Below are 17,454 nucleotides of genomic sequence, written 5' to 3'. Positions count from 1 at the left end.
TTGTTTTTGTTCATGGGATAGATGAGGATGGGCCCACTTGTTTTATTACCCAAAATGCCCTTGAAGACTCCTTTATCGAAATCATCAATTCTTGATTTGGGCACAAACAGGTTAAGCCATGGGTGGGGTACCTCCCACAAACCCTTGGACCGGAGTTTTAATTCAGCAGTGTGAACCCGGTCCAGGAAGTCCACGTAAGGAAGGTCAGTGGTAAACACTGATGCTGGAATATAATTTAATTTCTCCAACAAAGCTTCCACTTCCTGAAAGCAATAATAAACCAAGTAAAATTAAAAGTTTGTAAAAATATATAAATAAATCAAAGCATAACAAGAAAAACCCTGGATTTGCTTAAAGTTTATTGATTTTATTAAAATAATTTAAAGATGAAAATATAAAAGGAGCTTGTTGCCCGGTTACCTGTCATTTCATTGTAAATCGTTTGAATGTTTCTATGAAATATAAAATGAGCCAATAAGAAAATTGGGTTATAAAAAAAAAAGATGGAAAGTACATAAAAACAGCTACCAGACACTTCTTTTGTCAGAGGATAAGTTCAGTTACTTGTCTAATTAAATAAAAAATCTGATTAATAATTAACTAATTAATAAAGTATTTAAGAATTATTAGGTGCTAATAATTTGGTGGTTGGACGGCGTGGATATACAAGTAATTCCCTGGGGACTAAAGTAATACCGAAGTTTGTCGTGAATCATCCTATGATATAAGCGCATAGATCACACAAGATCTTCCATGTTTTTTTGTGCCATGTATGTTTTTTGTTTAATCATATAATCCAGGTTTATTACGTTGCAATGTATGCAAACCCCACTGATTCATGACACCCAAATTTAAAATCAAGTCACATATAGAAAGTACAAACTAGAAAAGGACTTGTTTTAAACTACGTAGCCTACTTGTCTAATATATCAAATTACGTGAGATTTCACTAGTGATGTTAGAACAATCCGAATATCACGGGAAAACATTAAATAATCACAAGGTGTATTGGGTATATGGATATGTGATAAATTTTTATTATGGTATTAGATGATACTTGTCCAATTACTTGAAACCGCTATTTACTGTATAACTATATTATATAATAATACTTTGAATCAACTTCATTAATACAATTTTAACTATTCTATAATCTATAAATAATCTACAACTTTTATTAGTATTGTGTTAGAAACTTTTGAATTCTGAGTTGGTTTTTCAGGTGAGATTAATATATGGTTCGAGTAATACTATGAATCCAAACATTCAAGCTTTAAACATAAATATGTATACCCGGAGGAAAGGTCATGAATCCTGTAGGTAACGAATAATGGGTATTGGATCTAGTTTTACAGTCGTGTATAATATAAAACTATGTCACATTCATTAAGTGGTGCCAAGTTTCACTCCATAACCAATTATGACAAAATGAGTAACCCTAAACTTTTATTCACTCTTCTTCTTAAACCTATCATGTGAGATTGGATTTCTACTTAGCAATTTTAAATACTAAAGATATGTTTGTTTTCATATATATATTTTTACACAATGATATAACTTGATAGCTTTTAATGAAGAATCCAAGTCTGATAATTGAAGATCTTGTAGATTTCTTGGTAGGGGGGAAAGATTTGGTTATATATTTATGGTATAAAGATCCAAAAACTGCTTTAATTTGCAATGCTACAATATGGTTGCATGTTACATATTCGAATCGCTTTTCACATTTTAACATGAACTTTTGGTACTTTTTGCAATTTTCACATGCTTCCCACTAGAGCTAGCAATTTTTTCCATTAAAATCGAGTTTATAATTCTCATATTTTATTAAAAAAGGTTCACGTCCAATCATTTCATTTAAAAACAAAACCTCCCATTTTACCCGAACCTATTTCATGTTTTATCAACTCCATTTGGTAAAAAGAGATTTACTTTACCTGATCGATTACTTCAGGGTTCGCCCCTTCGTGGTAATTCTTGGTGATTTCCAAACAATACAAAACATTGCCACCCGCTCCAAGAGACGTGATTTTAACCGGGTTATTCGGTGAGAAGAAAGAAGATCTCCAGTTGTTGATTAACCCTTCATCGACAATAACGAATCCCTCAATGTAATCGAACTTTTGCGACTGTGGTTGATCATGCAGCGATATAAGATACTCTTGATCGTGTGTAAAAGCCGAGAAATTCGAGTATAAAACCCTAATCCATCTAACCTGATCATTATTAATCAAACAAAATGTTAACTAAATTCTCCTTGTTAATCACATGCAATAATAATAACAATAACAATCATATTTTGTCGCCAACAAAAACAAAAACAAAACAAATACAAAAACAAGAAGCATCAATCTTTGAATATGATTTTCTTGACTCCATAGTATAGTTACTAGGCATATCACATCACATGGTCCAAAAAACTGGAACCTACGACTCATTCCCCGAACCCACATCTTGTAATAATAATAATAATAATAATAATAATAATAATAATAATAATAACAATTATTATTATTATTGTGTTTGTAACCAGTTCGATCCATCTAGTGTTCATACACATATATTTTTTTTCTTATAAAAAAATGTCACATTTTTATAAATTAATTTCAAGATTTTGGGTTAATTAACCGTATACCATCACTAATAATATTATTATTGTGTTTTTTTATAAAAATGTAATTTTTTTAATAAACTAATTTATGACTAGGGCTAACCACATACCATTTTCGGAGACGGTTCTAACGCGATTCGAGCCCGCGTTATGATCCCAAACTGACCCAACCCCCCGAGCACAGCATGAAACAAGTCCGGGTTTTGGTTCATGGAGCACGTCAACACGTCACCTCTTCCTGCTCTTCGTTTAAAAACAAACAAACTATTAATACAAAATAATTACAAATACATAATTAATGCATGACAAGATTTATGTGATGCAATATAATATCTAGTTGTACGGAACAACTTATGTCATGTTAATAATATGTTATGCATGTAGAAGATACTAAAATAATATGATGTACCTGTGACAACATCCATCTCATGAACATTATTGATCTGAGGGCCATTATTAAACGCTTGTCCACTTATTCCGGCATTAGAGAGTGTGCCACCAACAGAAAGATATAAATAATCAGTCCATGATTTGGGTGCCAGTCCATACTTTAAGGTGGACTTGAGCACATCAATCCACAGCTCACCACCCCACACGTCAACATACATCAACTTGTCCGAAACAACCGGACGGTTGTTAATGTTAAGGTTTCTTGAACCGGTCATTTGAATTACGACGCCGTTTGGTGTTTGAGACTGGCCGTTTATGGAATGGCCGTGTCCTCGAGCGGACACAGCGAATCCGGGTGAGGATTCGTGGGCGAGTCGCAAAAGTTTTGCGATGTCGCTGGCGGACGAGGGGTGGAGGACCGCTAACGGTTCGGAAATGGTCAGTTTACCGAAGTCCATGTACGCGGACTTAATGTTGTCCGCGTCCGTGGTTAACTGACCGTTGAGTCCGAACCGAAAGAGGTCGGTCGGGTTAAGGGTTAACCCGACGATGGAGATGAGGCGGCAAAAGGCGAATAATAGAAGTAGTTTGGTGGCCATAGGAGGAGGTGGTGGTGGTTTTATGTTTTTGGTTTTCTTTTTCTTTCACACAGTTAAGGTGTGTTTTATGTGTGTGTGTGCAGGGATTGGATTTTATGTCTAGGAAATGAGATACAGGTTCTCAATTTATAGAACAATCGAAAATGAGAGGACTTTGGAGGATGGCCACGTGCGATTGCGTTCGAAGGTCTATGTGACACGTGCGAACACTCTTTTATTTATTTATTTTTGAATTTTCTTGAGTGAATTATGTATGTTTTTGTTTCTAGAGTTACTCGGCTTTAGAGGCGTTTATGGGTCGGTTTAAGTAGTTTTGAGTCAAACTTATAAACATAATTAATATGATGGTTAATGGAAACCACAAGTGTAACCGGTCAGTTTTGATAGCTTCGGATAATCGGTTTTAAAGATTATAGTAGGTCGGTTGTGAGTCAGTTAACAATAACTAAATCAATGTAACTTAGCCTAAAAATTAGATACCAAATATTACATTAAATGACAAGATAATATAACAATTTAAGTAATCTACAATATTAATACTGGATATTCAAAAAAGGGCATTACATAATCCAAAATGAAATTTAAATTAATTTGATAACAATCGTTGAACAAAAAACATCAAAATGGTATAACCCGACATTATGTTTAGTGGAAGTTAATTCCAAACATATTAGCGGATAAATAAATGGGTGGTGTTGTTTATGACGGGTTCGGAATTATTTTTCGCCCTGGCATATTCCTCTTTAGGTTCGGGTGTTACATCACATCCCTAAGTGAATTTGGCATCACGCTTTGATTCCCAACGAACTTTGACCAAAGGGTTTCTCTATCTTTAAAGTCTGTAATCTCCAAGGGTTTCTCTACAAAATGTATTGTCTCATCGGTATGCACTTCATCGAGGGGAATGTGAATATTTTTATCGGCTAATCTCTTCTTGATATATGGCAAATGAAAACACTAGATGAACTTCAACGACTTCTTGTGGTAGACCAAGCTTGTAAGCCATGATCCTGATTCTTTCAACAACCTTGAACTGGACAACTTATCGAGGAGCTAACTTTCCTTTTTTCCCAAAATGAATCACTCCTTTCCAAAGAGATACCTTGAGAAGGATGTGGTCACCAACATTAAATTCAAGGGGGTTACATCGTTTATCAGCATAACTCTTTTGACAACTTCTAGAAGCTAGGAGATTTTGTCGGATTTGATAAATTCGATCGGTTATGTATTGTACCATTTCAGGTTCGGAAATATGAGCTTCACCGATCTCATTACGAAAAATAGGAGAACAACATTTGAGACCATAGATAGTTTCAAACGGTGCCATCCAATGCTAGAATGAAAACTATTGGTGTACAGGAATTCAATCAACGGTAAATGAGAATCCAAATTTCACCAAAATAAAGGACACAATATCTGAGCATGTCTTCAAGCATTTGAATGGTTCTCTCGGATTGACCATCGGTATGAGGGTGGCATGCGGTGCTAAGGTCTAAACAAGTTTCCAAAGTGGATTGAAGTGATTTCCAAATATGCGAAATGAAAAGACCATCACGATCGAAAATAATAGTTAATGGTATTCCATGGAAAAAAACAAATTCATTGACGTAGATTTAAGCGAGTTGATCAAAAATAGACTAATCCTTGATAGGAAGAAAATGAGCTGACTTGGTTAATCAGACAATGATTACCCAAATACTATCATTTTGGTTTCGGGTGGTAGGGAGTTTGGTAATGAAATCCATAACAATGTCTTCCCATTTCCAAACGTTGGTTAAAGTTTATACGAGTAAACCCGATGACTTTTGATGTTCGGCTTTAACCTTGCGCAAGTAAGATAATTTACCACATAGAATGTAGTGTCCTTTTTCATACAAGGCCACCAATAAGTGGTTCGGAGATCAGAGTACATTTTATCAGCATCGAGATGAACAGAATATCGTGACTTATGAGCTTAATCCATGATGAATTTGCGAAGATCGTCACGATCAAGAACCCATAAATGATTTAGATAATAAAGAAAACCAACAAGTTTGATCTCGAGTTGGAGTTCGGCTCCACACGACATCTCGTCAAAAAAGTTTCCTACAATGACGTAAACCTATTATGCTTTGAAGATACAAAGTTGAAGATTGGTTTGAATCAACACACTATGAAGCAAGAGAGATTGACATAACCTTTATGGCTAAGGGCATCTACTGCAATGTTTGATTTACCCTGATGGTAGTGAATCTCATAATCGTAGTCGCTAAGTAAGTCGGTCCATCATCGTTGGTGCATGTTGAGATCTTTTTGGTCAAAATATGTTAAAGACTTTTGTGTTCGATGAATACCACACACTTGGAACCATAAAGGTAATGCCTTCAAATTTTCAATGCGAACACGACCGCACCAAGCTCAAGATTGTGCGTTGTATAATTCTTTTCGTGAATCATAAATTGTTGTGAATCAAAAGCAATAACTTTGCCTTGTTGCACGAGAACACAACCAAGTTATTGGTTAGAGGCATCGCAATAGATACCAAAACCATCATTTACTACGGGAAGGGTTAGGATGGGAACATTGCAAAGCATGTCCTTGAGGGTTTGAAATGTTTTTTCTTGCTTAGGCCCCACTCATAAGGTTTTCCCTTATGAGATATGTCAATTAGGAACAAAGCAGTCTTGGAGAAACTCAAAATAAAGTGGCGCTAGTAACCCGCAAGAATGAGGAAGGAATGAACTTTGGTAGGTGTGGTTGGAGTCTTCCAATTTTTAATGTCTTTGATTTTGGGGGGGATCGACATGAGTTCCTTGATCATTAACGATGTAACCCAAGAGTTGAACTCCGTTTAACCAATATTCACATTCTGAAACTTTAGCATAGAGTTACTCCATTTTCAAAAGGTCAAGGATAGAATGCAATTGTTTCTCATAAGCAGTTTTGGAATAGATGAGGATGCCATCGATGAAAACAATTATGAATTTGTCTAAATATAGTTTACAAACGCAGTTTATAAGGTCCATGAATACTGTGGGTGCATTGGTTAGCCCAAAAGGCATAACCATACATTCATGAATCCCATGACGAGTACAGAAGCCACTTTTAGATATATCATATTCATGCACGCATAGTTGATGATAACCCAAACGAAGATCAAACTTTGAAAAACAAGTAGCGCCTTGTAGTTGATCAAAAAGGTAATCGAATCTAGCCAAAGGATAACTATTCTTAATAGTAAGTTTGTTGAGTTCACAATAATCAATACATGTATGAAATGAACCATCATTCTTCTTCACTAATAGAACAAAATCGGCCCAAGTTCACTGATAAGATGTGATTCTGGCTGAGGTTGACCACATTTGACCGATTCTTAGTAACTAGGCGGATTTACAAAAACTCGCCTCGGTGACATACCTTGTAGAGAGTACTCGGGGAGTACTCGACCTTGTAATCCTACTTTTACAACATTGGTTGATGATAACCCAAACGAAGATCAAACTTTGAAAAACAAGTAGCGCCTTGTAGTTGATCAAAAAGGTCATCGAATCTAGGCAAAGGATAACTATTCTTAATAGTAAGTTTGTTTAGTTCACAATAATCATTACATTATATGAAATAAACCATCCTTCTTCTTCACTAATAGAACGGGTGCACCCCATGGTGAAGAACTGAGACAAATAAATCCCTTTGTCGGAAAGCTCTTGGAGTTGACTTGCCAACCTTGGCTACGAGGGTTGCACCGGGTATAAGGTCGATTTGAAATTTGACTTCACGAATCGGAGGTAGACCGTAGACATCACTGGGAAAAAACATTCGGATAGTCACGAACAACTAGGGGTGTTCAAAAAAATCCGAATCCGTATTCGAATTATCCGTATCCGAACTATCTGAAATTTCGGATATCCGAATCTCGATATACAAAAATTCGAATTCGGATTCGGATATATATTTTAGGATTTTTCGGATAGTTCGGATATCTGAACTATCCGATATATTAAACTTAATATTTTTTTATTTTATTTTATGTACCAAGTAAACAAGAGATAAAGTCTTGAAACTCTAATTATGAAGCATACACCGCTCTCATCTCACTCTCTTCTCAGTCTCCATGAGACTCCATCTCTAAACTCTAGCCTCTCTGTCACCACATATCAGTCTCCACCGTCGGCCGTCGATCACCTCCGATTTCCACTATATTGTCTCTATCATCAACCACCTCCAGTCTCCACAATTTTGCAAATTCAATTTTATATTAGTAACGATAACAGTGTAGAGAGTATCTTCGCCATAAAAAACCAAAGTTATAACCTACTTGTTGATATATTTAACTTACAAATTCAATAATTTATACAAACATTTTTTTATTTTAGAATTATTATTGTTATTATATATTATATATTATGTATTATATATAATATGTATAAAGCATATAAAATTTAAAATATAATGAGTTTCCTTGACGAGGAGCTCAACATTTTAACTCGTTGAGAAAAACGATTCGAGCCATATAATTTAACTTCAAGCCTACGCTCTAACTCAACATAAAACAAAAATTCAATAAATTGTGAAAGTGATCCTCAACCATCCATCTACCTATATTTACGACTTGTGTTTCTCACTTTGGTCCTTCAAATTTAATGAATGGCGATAATTTTGTTCCCGAAAACATACCAACAATCTTGGGGTACATGTATTCAGAGTATGAGTCGTATTTTCGCATTTTATTGAATGCAAAATCAACTAAAATGGTATATTGGGAATATTGGGACGAGGCTATGAAACAAAAAAACAATTGAAAGTGTTTATTAAAGCATACCCCAAATAGTGAAGTGTTTGTATTTGTCTAATTTATTAAAATTTAATATAAGAAATAATTTTATGGTAGATGTGTAATACACAGGTACCGAAAATTTCCAAGTCTTGGTACCGGTATCGCGGTTTTGTACCGGTACCGATACGGTAACGGGATAATACCGGTATCGAAGGTAAAAATTCGAGAAATACCGGTACCGTACCAAATTGGTACCAGTACCGTACTGGATTTGCTCATCCCTAATGTGTATGACGTAGAAAGAACCCTTTTCTAGTGTCTGACGTAAAACCCATCTGGATGTGCTCTACGCAAACAATTTACCATGTTCACTTATCAATTTAATTTTAGACTTCTTAAATTTGAAAAACGTTTTATTAGGCGAAAGATGAAATCGAGAAAAATAAGGAAAACCCGAAAACTTTATATTAATTAGTCAACTAGTATGACTTGTCAATGTCCACCTATAGATCCAGATTTCTTTTTGTGAATTGTAGTGTCCGAGCTATGATTATTCACAAACATAACATAAAAATCAATTATAAGGTTGTGCGTTTGACAAAAAGAAATATTTGTTATCATGATTTTGAAACTATCCACCACCAACTAACTTCGTTTATTGATCATTTTGAAATTCTTCTTTAGGTTCTGATCTTCAATGCCTAGTCTGTTATAAATTTACTTGGTTTGCTCTACAATTCTAATGGAAGCTTAATACTTCGACCCCCTGACTTGAATTGTATTATATCTCAAGTATTTAAGAACCATGTCCTTCCTTCTAGTTTGTCTCTAAGACCATGTGTAGTCATAATGCTACACCCCTGGGCATTATGCGTCATGCGGTGTCCAGTTAGATTTTTTTGATTTAAAAAAAAAGAGGGTGTAGTCATAACTATCCACCTTTGGGCATTTTATGCCATGTGACGCATAGTCACTTTTTTTAATAATAATTCATTAAATAATTAAATATTAAATTCAAAAGTTACCATTAAAAAATACATTAAATTTAAAAATAAAAACTACATTAAAATAAAAAAAATACATTAAATTTTAAAATAAATTATAATAATAATAAGACTAAATGTTATACTTTTAAAAAATTTATTTTGCCGAATTGCTTTTAGAGATTGGACTCTTGGGTCGTCTTCGGATAACTCGTTTGTTAAAACCTCGATGTCGTTGTTCAATTTCTTCCTTTTAAGTACTTCGACGGCGTCCAAATTTACTTGAAGACGTTGTGCTCCAAGTTCTTGTATAACTTTGAGTCAAATGTTCATTTATTTGAAATGACTTTCCATTTCGGCACTCGAACCCATTGACGACGACGACGCAACCCCTTTCCCCATTCCCTTGCTTCTTCTACCCGGCGGTCGAGGGATCTCGGCAACATCCTCATAGGAATTCTTGTTTTCATTATCTCTTAAGTTGAAGTTTCGAGCATCGAACCCCGACGTTTATGGATCAACCGAATACAATGTTTTAGACCTTTTGTTAGGCCTAAAACTTTCGGTGCTGATGGGCCCAACATGGGCCCACATAGGGTGAAACCTCGTTGGTTTTTCCAACAATTCATGTAATTGAAGTTCCCAAACTTCTGTTGAAACTCTACCAACGCCCTTTCCATGATATTCGCGTCAGAGACACCACTACCTCACAATCGAATCATCCGAGAGTGAACCGAATGGTAAGCTATGCATTAGGCGTTTATATCGGTCAATTTCAACATTACAGAATCTTTTTCCCGACGCAAGTCCCCGCCAAGTTCATGTAAAAATTCTTTAATTTTGTTCCAAAATACGCTCATATCTTGATAGTTCGCTAAAATAAATAAAAATATTACAAGTTTAGTGTTTATTCTAAGAAATTAAAAAAAACATATATTTTGAAAAAACTCGGGATCTGTCGATATCACGCACCACTCCCGAGCAGGTAGTTCACACTCGTCAGGTTTCCACGGTATAGTTATCTTTTTAGTCTGAGGTTCGCCCAGGGGTTTCTTTGTGTGTTTTCTCCCACGCCCGCTCCACGTTTGCTCAAACCGCCACGAGTCTCCGAGACGGGTTGTGGCTCCGGGTTGATTTTTGTCTCCGGCACCGTCTCGTCGTCGGGTCGGCATCATATTCATGGTTGGGTTTTGGAAACCGGGCACCATATTTGGGTTAGGTACTCCGGAACTTAGATATTGTATGTACGCGGCCATTTGTGGGTCGAACGGATACGAGGTTTGAGGGGTCGGTGTAGGTGGGTTCGGTTGTGGATTATTTGGGTCGAGATTGTTTGTGTTGCCTTGTCGGGCGTATTGAGCGAAACCGAGCATTTGGTTGTTGAACGGAAACATATTAGTTGATGAATGAAAATATATATTTTGAGATTGTTGTAGAGAATGAGTGGATGAATTATGTATAAAAAATGAAGTTGGATTGTATTTTATAGTAGAATTGTGTAAAAAAAAAGTAATTTTTTTATTCAAACGGTAACAATAATGGTCAAATGTGTTTGAAAATGCGTGTCTTTTAAGCGTTTTGTAGAAAACGCTCGTGGAAATGCGGACCCAAGACGAGGGGGGGGGGGGTGGTGGTCAGCCTTAAAACGCCGCAACACGGCCCCATTACGGATGGTCTAATGGCCTTGTCACGTTCAAATATTTACCAAGTCCCTAGATGCTTGAATTACTATGTTCGTAAGATATTTTTTAACGTACATGTTGGATTCTTTTCAATAGCTAACTTTTTTTAAACGGAGAAACAATTTGGTTTTAGGATATCACAAATTAAATCCAACTTAATGCATATATATTTGCTTCATAAGTTCATATTCTCATAAAATGTGATTATTTTTCAATCTCAAAAACACTCTCATTGTCGTATTAAATATTATTGTCTCTCAACCTTTAACATAGAACTTCGACAATACCATAAAGGCCCATACATTTCTTATCCCTTATGTCATCAATAAAAACTGAACTTCATTCGTTGAAAAGGAAATTGTCAACTAAATTATTATCATACAATTGATAGCACATAGCAAAGTAAAAAATAGCCATATTTAGTGATCATTTTATACAAGATTACCTCCATGGTTAGATTTTTTTATAACTCATTGATACACTATTAGAGTTTGAGGTACACGTATAATGCTAATGTTAACCCTACCATCAAGTTTCTCATAATTGACTTGATTGTATTCTAGTGAGATTTTCGTAGATCAATCGTACTTTCTTAGACACCAACTACATTAGCAAAATCTGGCATAGTACGAGACATAACATGCGAGAGATTTTTGGATGCATGGGTATGAAACTCTCCGCATGCAGTAATTTAGTTGCAAGTAATTCTATTCACAACAATATGGAGTTGTTTTCCTCCAATTGTCTCCTCATCGGGACTTTCAAGACAAATTTTCATAAAATAAAATAATAATAATACGTTCATTAGAAAGTTGTACATATGGAAGACCAAGAATATCCGGCTACACCATATGTTCTTCCGGGACAAAATGTATAAAGCATTATTAACGTGAAAATGTATCAGGATGCAACATGTGACTTGGCACAAGGGGCATTAGTATACGTGTCATAATTACACACATTGTTTAATATTTGCGTAGCACATATAACTAAGTACGCACAAAATTACATATAAGTTGGATGTTTCTCAATGATAAAGCACTTATTTTATTGGTGAAAGATATCGGGTTCAAGCATTACTATCAAAAGGGGGTGTTTGTAACATCCTAGGCAAATCTCACATTTGGTGTGAATAAGAAAGATCCTTGATTAATAAGTAAATGTCCCGCCTCCTAAATCACCAACGCGTTTCAGGCTTAACGGTAGTGGGTGAGAGAACAGTTAAGCGTGCTCAGCTGGAAGTAGTAGCAGGATGGGTGACCTCTTGGGAAGTCTCCACCTGAGCAACCAAAAATAAATCTGTGAGCTATTCGTGAGCAAAGCGGACAATATTGATGGTGCGAAGAGCCGAATGTTACAATATAAACTCCACTCAGCCGTAAAAACACTGAAAATCACAAAGAAAAAACATTTAAAAACTTGTTTTTGTATTTCTAAAAAGTTTGAAAGAGCTTGTATGAACTTTTTGTAACATTTTCGTCAATAAACATATAAAAAGCACCGACATAATTAAAAATAAATAATACAAAAATCCCCATTTCAGCATGTTACATATATAACACTTTTATGGAAAAGTAATGTAACACGCGTTAACAGTAATTTATGTATTTTTTTTAAAAAAAAATCGACGTTTATTTTATTTTATTTTATTTTATTTTTTACGAAAATACTCCTGAATATGCAGAGAATCATTTCCAAATAAAAAAAGGTTATGATATTCATACACCCTTTGTAGAAACTCACACACCCTATATACGATCGTATATGAGCTATACGATCGTATGAAATAAAAGTACAATAAAGTACATCTGCAGGTGCAGTGTACGAAGTTTATCGTATGACTCCCATACGATCGTATGGAAACAAAAAATCAAAAACCAAATTAAATTGATTGTATAATATCCCGTACGTACTTACCCTAGTTATACATTATAAAAGTTTAAGCCTTTTAAAGTTATAATTTCTTAGAAAAGTTATACCCAAAGTTCTGAATAATAAACGAGTAGTTAACACATGCATCTACCCAAAGCTATACCCTTTCTCAAAGTGACATGTCCTAAAAAAAGATCGTATAGTTGTTTGTTTAAAAAACTCACAAACCCAAAGTTATGCAGATTGTAAAGAAAAAAAAGTTATACGATCGTATGAATGTTCTTGGACAGCAGACAAATGCTGCAAGAATCTGACAAAAGCTGCAGTCTATACGAACGTATAAGAGTCATACGATCGTATGGATTCCAAGAGTGTGTGGATAACCGGAGCCATAAAAAAACATGTTTTTAAGGTTGTTGTCAAAGTGCTCATGACTCATAGTGGTTATTTAAAAGGAAAATGACCAAAATGACACATTTAACCAAACAAATTCTTTGACTAGCCCCCCAAACTAAAAAAAAATAAATAAATAAAACGACCTTTTTTTTTAAATGGTAGGATCCGCCATAACAGAACTGACACCTGTTTCGGTCAAAAATTAACAACTAACTTTCGATCAAATTAGTGCGTGAGGCTAGGTGCTAAATGGTAAATAGATCGGACACAAAGATATGATCACGAGGGAAAAAACTCTTGATTATAATAGTCTTCGTTTCGGTCAAGAGTTTACAACTTAATCCTTAGTCGAATTTGCTTCGGTTAAGGATTATGAACGTAACTTTTGGTCAAATTAACGCTTGATTATTATGATCTCCGGCACAAAAAACCCCCGGACGGTGAAAACTATCACCGTCAAGTTTATTAATATCAAAAATGGATGATTACAGAGGTTGGAGCTGATAAGTGATCGAATACTAAGTGTTACAGAGCTTGCTAGTAAGCTAGATCGTGAAAAGTGTGTGTGACCTACTGATATTATCAGCTCAATATATAACAAAAGATTACAACTGTTATCCCGAAAAATCCAGAAACCCTAGACTAAGTCTTCAACAAGCCGTTAGCTTCCACATTTGTCGGTTGACGAAGTTCAAGTTATATTCCGTTGCAATCCACGTTCTCATAAACATATTTAACACGTGATCTTATCTGCAAAACAGTTAGATAACATAGGACAATTGAATTAGTCAACGTACCTTCCTCAGAATAACCGCTTGAGTCAATATCCTTAAGTTAAGCTCAATTCCGAGGATAAAAATCCACACCCAACAATTGCCCCCAATTTTTACTGCGTGACAGCTGTAAAAATTTTAAATTTCAAAAATAATGATATCTCTGATATGTGAAATGACGTGCGCGGGAATCGAGGAGACTCTACAGCCGTCCTTCTAGGTTATAATTAAAGCCATTTCCCAACTTCTTCACCATAATCCTCTTCCACCGATATCAAATTCAGGTTAGTTCTCATCTCCGTCTTTTTAGTTTCTTGAAATTCTTCTTTCGATCTTGACAAAAATTATGAGGAAAAGAACCCCTCGAGCGCTCAAATCTTTTCCTTTCAAAACCTCGGAAGATTTCGTTGATCAAGCCCTAATTCCGGCCACCGACGAAGATCAATGCCTTTTTAAAAATCCTGACATTAGGTCTCTAAAAGATTCAGGTCTGTTGCCCGTTGACGCCGTCATCAGACCTTACGACTCGCGAGTCAAGGCTGACTTTTCTTCAAAAACCTGGGTTTGCTTTTTATATTACCCCTTTTCGATTGGCCTTTCGTATCCGTTTCCCCCACTTATCCAAGAGTTCTTCGATGTAACCGGCTTCTCGTATTCACAAGTCATGCCAATGGTGTGGAGGGTTTTGGCAACAGTTGATCGTCTGAAAAAAACCTGTGTACTATCTATTGGTGTGCCTGATCTTGCCGCAACTTACAACCTTCGAACCCACGGATCCTTTTGCTATTGTCTTCAATCCAAGTCCAGCCGTGTTTATATGATTCCCAAGGTATCTGGTAGTGACCCTGATTGGAAAAAGTACTTCTTTTTCGTTCGACGGGATTCTATTCCTGACGGGATGAACTTGCCTACCAAATGGGTTCAAAAGGGTAGGAAATCTGTAGGATAGAACTTCTTTTTGTAAACGATTTACTCTAACATGGCTTGTTTTTTTTTACAGTGGTTTTTGAGGATTTGATAAAGCTCAGGAAGGATACAGAGAAAAGGCTTAAGGCGTTGTTCAAGGTTCCGGCAGAGGAAAGGGAATTTTGGTTAGAGGAAGAAACAGGAGAAACAAGCGCGGTTGCTGAAAAACCTGCTGAGAGTATGACCTCTGGTAAGTGTTTTGGGGATTTTAGGTTTTCCAGGAATTTTGTTATCTTGAACATAACTTGATGAATCATTGTGTAGGTATGACGAAGCCAAAGTCTTTTAGCTTGGTGGATTTGGATGATTTTATTGAAGATAGGCATGTGGTGAAGCAATAACATTCTAAGACGCTTTCCCCTTCAATGAGAATCCCAACTACTCGCCAAAAAAGTGTTGCACAAAAGAATAGGAAAGCCAATACTTCGGCTGAAACTGAGCCCTTTGCTGATATGACCACTTCCGATGCTGTAGAAAAGCTTCAAGCTCTTGCTAACTTTCTTGGAACAGTAAGTAATTTTTGCTTATCCTGAAAATAGTAATCTGCAGAAAAACTAACATTAATCTGGGAATAACAGAAAACTGAAAGTTACCGTCAAATGACTCAAGATGCCGAATTGTCCAAAAAAGAGGCCGAAGCCAAGCTCGCCGATCTCCTGAAAGCTATTAGCATTAAGGACTTACTGCTCAAAAAGAAGGACAAAGAGATTTCGGATCTCAGAGCGTCATTTGAGTCAGAGAAAAATGAGTTTCTTGAAGATGCTAAGAAGTGTGCAGCTGCTAGCATTCTGGAGTCTATGATCAAGATGTCTGAGGAGTTACAAGCGAAGGGTCATGTGATGGAGTCTTGGAATTCTGAAGCTTGGAAGAAGAAACTCAAGGTGCTAAGGGGGGAGAATATTGAAGAGGATGAGACAGCTGGGACTTCCGGAGTGATCAAGGATGATGGAACTGGCGAAGGTATAAAGGAGACTAAGGCTGGGGAGACAAAGGATTTGGAGAAGAAGGAAGGTGATGGTGCGGAGGAAGGAAAGGCTTGAACCTGGTTTCCAGGTGGTTTTTATGTGTTTTGAATGTTTGTTTTGAACAATTTCTGTTATGGTCATGTAAGGATAATGTCGTATGCTCAGGATAGTGGTTTGGTGGAGGGATCCTGGTTCAGGACGAAGCCCAAACTGTCTTTTACTTTTCTGCATTAAAAACAATTATGATAGTTCGGGTGGATGGGCTCTTTTTTGAGTGAAACCAGGACTATATTTTTTCTGCATAATAATATTAGTATAACTTTTTATGACGTATATCAGATTCTTTTTACTTTTTCTGTTTTTAGAAAAATCTAAGTCTCATGAAAAATCTTTTAGTAATAGTTTAAGTTTTATCAGCAAACCAATATTAAGTCATAAATTTTAAATAATATGAAAGATAAAATTCTTGCAAATAGTAAATCATACCAGAACCGTGCATCAACTAATTTGAAAATTGTCCAGACCGTCTTATCCTTGCAATAAGACCACCGTTTAGGATATTCTCCTAATCCTAAGGATATAGCAATAGGATTGTGACATGAACATTATCCTGAAAAATATTTTTAGAAATTCTGGCGACAAGGCCTAAATAATCTGGCGACAAAGCCTAAATAAACTGGCGACAAGGCCTAAATAAACTGGCGACAAGGCCCTTCAGAAGAGATGTAAATCTCTTAAACCTTAAGTAAGAACTGGCGACGAGGCCCTTTAGAAGAGATGTAAATCTCTTAAACCTTAGATTATGGTACGTCTACCATAAACTTGTGATTCAAACCAATAGCCGAGGATAACGAGGTAACAAGTCACTATATTTCATGTGCTGGCCCCGCCTCTCAAACTAAGGCCGAATAAATCGTGCGCTACAGGCGTCTTAAGAAGAGATGAAGATCCCTTAAACCTCAAGATTCAAACCAATAGCCGAGGATAACGAGGTAACAAGTCATTATATTTCATGTGCTGGCCCCGCCTCTCAAACTAGGCTGAATAAACGTGGATTACGAGCGACCTTAAGAAGAGATGAAAATCCCTTAAACCTTAGAAGAGGTGAAAACCTCTCATACCTTAGGAATAAGCTGGCGACAGGGCCCTTAGAAACTTTATTCCATATTAGAATCCCTCATATCTACAAAACAGTCAACTCTAAGTGAGGGGTGGGTGTTAGCCTTACTAACACCCCTCCGATGCTTAAGTCAGTACCATGTTTGAAAAATAATAATATTAAAAAACGAATAAAAGTATAGGTTGGAGTACATACCTTGACTATTTAGTATAAGAGTTATCCTCGTGATAGAAATCTTGCATAAAATATTTTTTGAGATGTATAGCATTCCAAGCCCTTGGTAGTAAGTCACCATCCAAAGTAGACAACTTGTATGCCCCCTTTCCTGCTTCCGAATCGATCAG

General features: G+C 36.1%; 1 protein-coding gene across 1 annotated transcript; it reads right to left on the bottom strand.

Moving 5' to 3' along the window:
- Positions 1 to 5: 5 nt before the first annotated feature.
- On the bottom strand, positions 6 to 3,819 carry LOC143605131 (cytokinin dehydrogenase 5-like; the record flags this gene model as incomplete). The annotated part of the gene is made up of 4 exons (XM_077081357.1): positions 3,021 to 3,819; positions 2,722 to 2,849; positions 1,938 to 2,216; positions 6 to 263 (listed from the first exon to the last, which is right to left on the bottom strand). Coding segments are annotated over exons 1-4 (1,245 nt in total), but the record flags the coding sequence as incomplete, so codon positions are not given.
- Positions 3,820 to 17,454: the final 13,635 nt, after the last annotated feature.

Source organism: Bidens hawaiensis, unplaced genomic scaffold (genome assembly GCF_021521415.1).
Source record: "Bidens hawaiensis isolate Kalapana, Puna unplaced genomic scaffold, B.hawaiensis_p1.1 tig00068001_1, whole genome shotgun sequence".
In the NCBI taxonomy this organism is placed as follows: Eukaryota; Viridiplantae; Streptophyta; class Magnoliopsida; order Asterales; family Asteraceae; genus Bidens; species Bidens hawaiensis.
The sequence above is the reverse complement of the archived record's forward strand: the minus strand, read 5'-3'. Positions and strand labels throughout refer to the sequence as shown.